The sequence below is a fragment of the Amphimedon queenslandica genome, unplaced genomic scaffold, assembly GCF_000090795.2.
Source record: "Amphimedon queenslandica unplaced genomic scaffold, v1.1 AMPQUscaffold_11469, whole genome shotgun sequence".
NCBI classification, from domain to species: Eukaryota; Metazoa; Porifera; class Demospongiae; order Haplosclerida; family Niphatidae; genus Amphimedon; species Amphimedon queenslandica.
The window spans coordinates 8,448-9,788 of record NW_003548289.1 but is presented as its reverse complement, the minus strand read 5'-3'; the positions used below and the strand labels follow the sequence as shown (position 1 = coordinate 9,788).

Sequence of the window (1,341 nt, the reverse complement as noted above, 5' to 3'; positions counted from 1 at the left end):
GACAAAAGTCCCTGTACTATAGCACAGTGTCACGGGTAAAATTTTGTCAAAAATAAAAAAGTAAGGGGGAGTCTACACTTTTAATTATTATTAATTATTAATTAATTATTCATACCTCTCGGGTGAATGGTCACAGTGCTTACAAGATGAAGTAGAAGAGTGTCTCCGCCCGATACGCTTGCTGTTACTATGACGACAACGATGGGTGCCATGACAACACTCTCTATCTTCGTCGCTAATTGAGCCACGCCTCCTGGAAAATATCGGACTATTATCACAACTATCAGTAGAGGCATCAGAGAGAGTCCGTCGTAACGGTATTGGGGGCGGGGTCTCGTCGGTTGCCGTGGCAACAGGACCAGTTTTTATAGAGTCATAAATGCTTTCTTGAGATGTCATAATTGAAGATGGGCGTGGCCTTTTAACGACATCCGTATAAACAGGAGTGACTGCAGATAGACTATCGTATATTTGCTCAGTGTTTGGGGGCGTGGTCAATTTAGATGATGCCCCTCCCCCTGATGCTGCAGTCTTTGGAGGCGTGATCTTTGGAGGTGTGGCTTCACTACCAGTAGTGTGCTCATTCTAAAAATACAATTAAAGTTACTTTTAACATCTCCTGCTTAAAATTATTCATGAAAATAAATTAATTAGTTGAACAATGAATATCATTATCTTAACAGTCTGGCTGGCACACTACCATATATGGTCAATGGAATGTAAAGCAATCACAACCAATAGTGTCCTATTGTTCCATTATAAGAATGAATGAGACACAACTCAATACATAAATATAATTTATATTACATATGCCTTAATGTGTGTGTGTGCATAGTGGCTTGTAATAGATGTACTTGTACTATTATTATTATATTATACATGAGTAATTTATATGCTTTATATGACATACACTCCACATATTAAGATTATGTATATGTGGCTTGTAACAGGCACATGACAGCCATTGTTATGAGGAGATGAAGATCACATAATTTAGTTTGAGAAGAGGTTTAGAAACTCACTCACTATACATGTACATACAAATCTACCTTCCTTCCTTATCAATGGTGAAGATTACATTAACAATTACTGTACACATTACTGGTATTTATTAAGATAAATGTAAATATACAAAGCTTTCTATAATAAACACTGTCACTATATTGTTTGTTTGTTCATGGTTGTTGTTGTTATGTAGCAGCTGTTAATGTACATGTACTTGTAAGTCTTCAGTAATCACTTCAAGCGATGAAACCTTTTACTAGTAAACCATTTCCCTCCCAAACAGCACCTGCTCCACTCACTCACCAGTGAATCCATAGCTTCCTGGAGCTCTCTCTG

At 37.3% G+C, this 1,341-nt stretch overlaps 1 protein-coding gene across 1 annotated transcript in view; it reads right to left on the bottom strand.

Annotated features, from left to right (window-relative positions):
- Positions 1-88: 88 nt before the first annotated feature.
- LOC109589287 (uncharacterized) overlaps positions 89-1,341 on the bottom strand; it is an 8,791-nt gene continuing 7,538 nt past the window's right edge. The window contains exons 9-10 of the mRNA XM_020005390.1: positions 1,309-1,326; positions 89-585 (exon numbers count right to left, since the gene is read on the bottom strand). Of these exons, the coding sequence (XP_019860949.1) occupies positions 106-585; positions 1,309-1,326 (498 nt within the window). The 3' untranslated portion in view covers positions 89-105. The remainder of the gene's footprint in view (positions 586-1,308; positions 1,327-1,341) is intronic.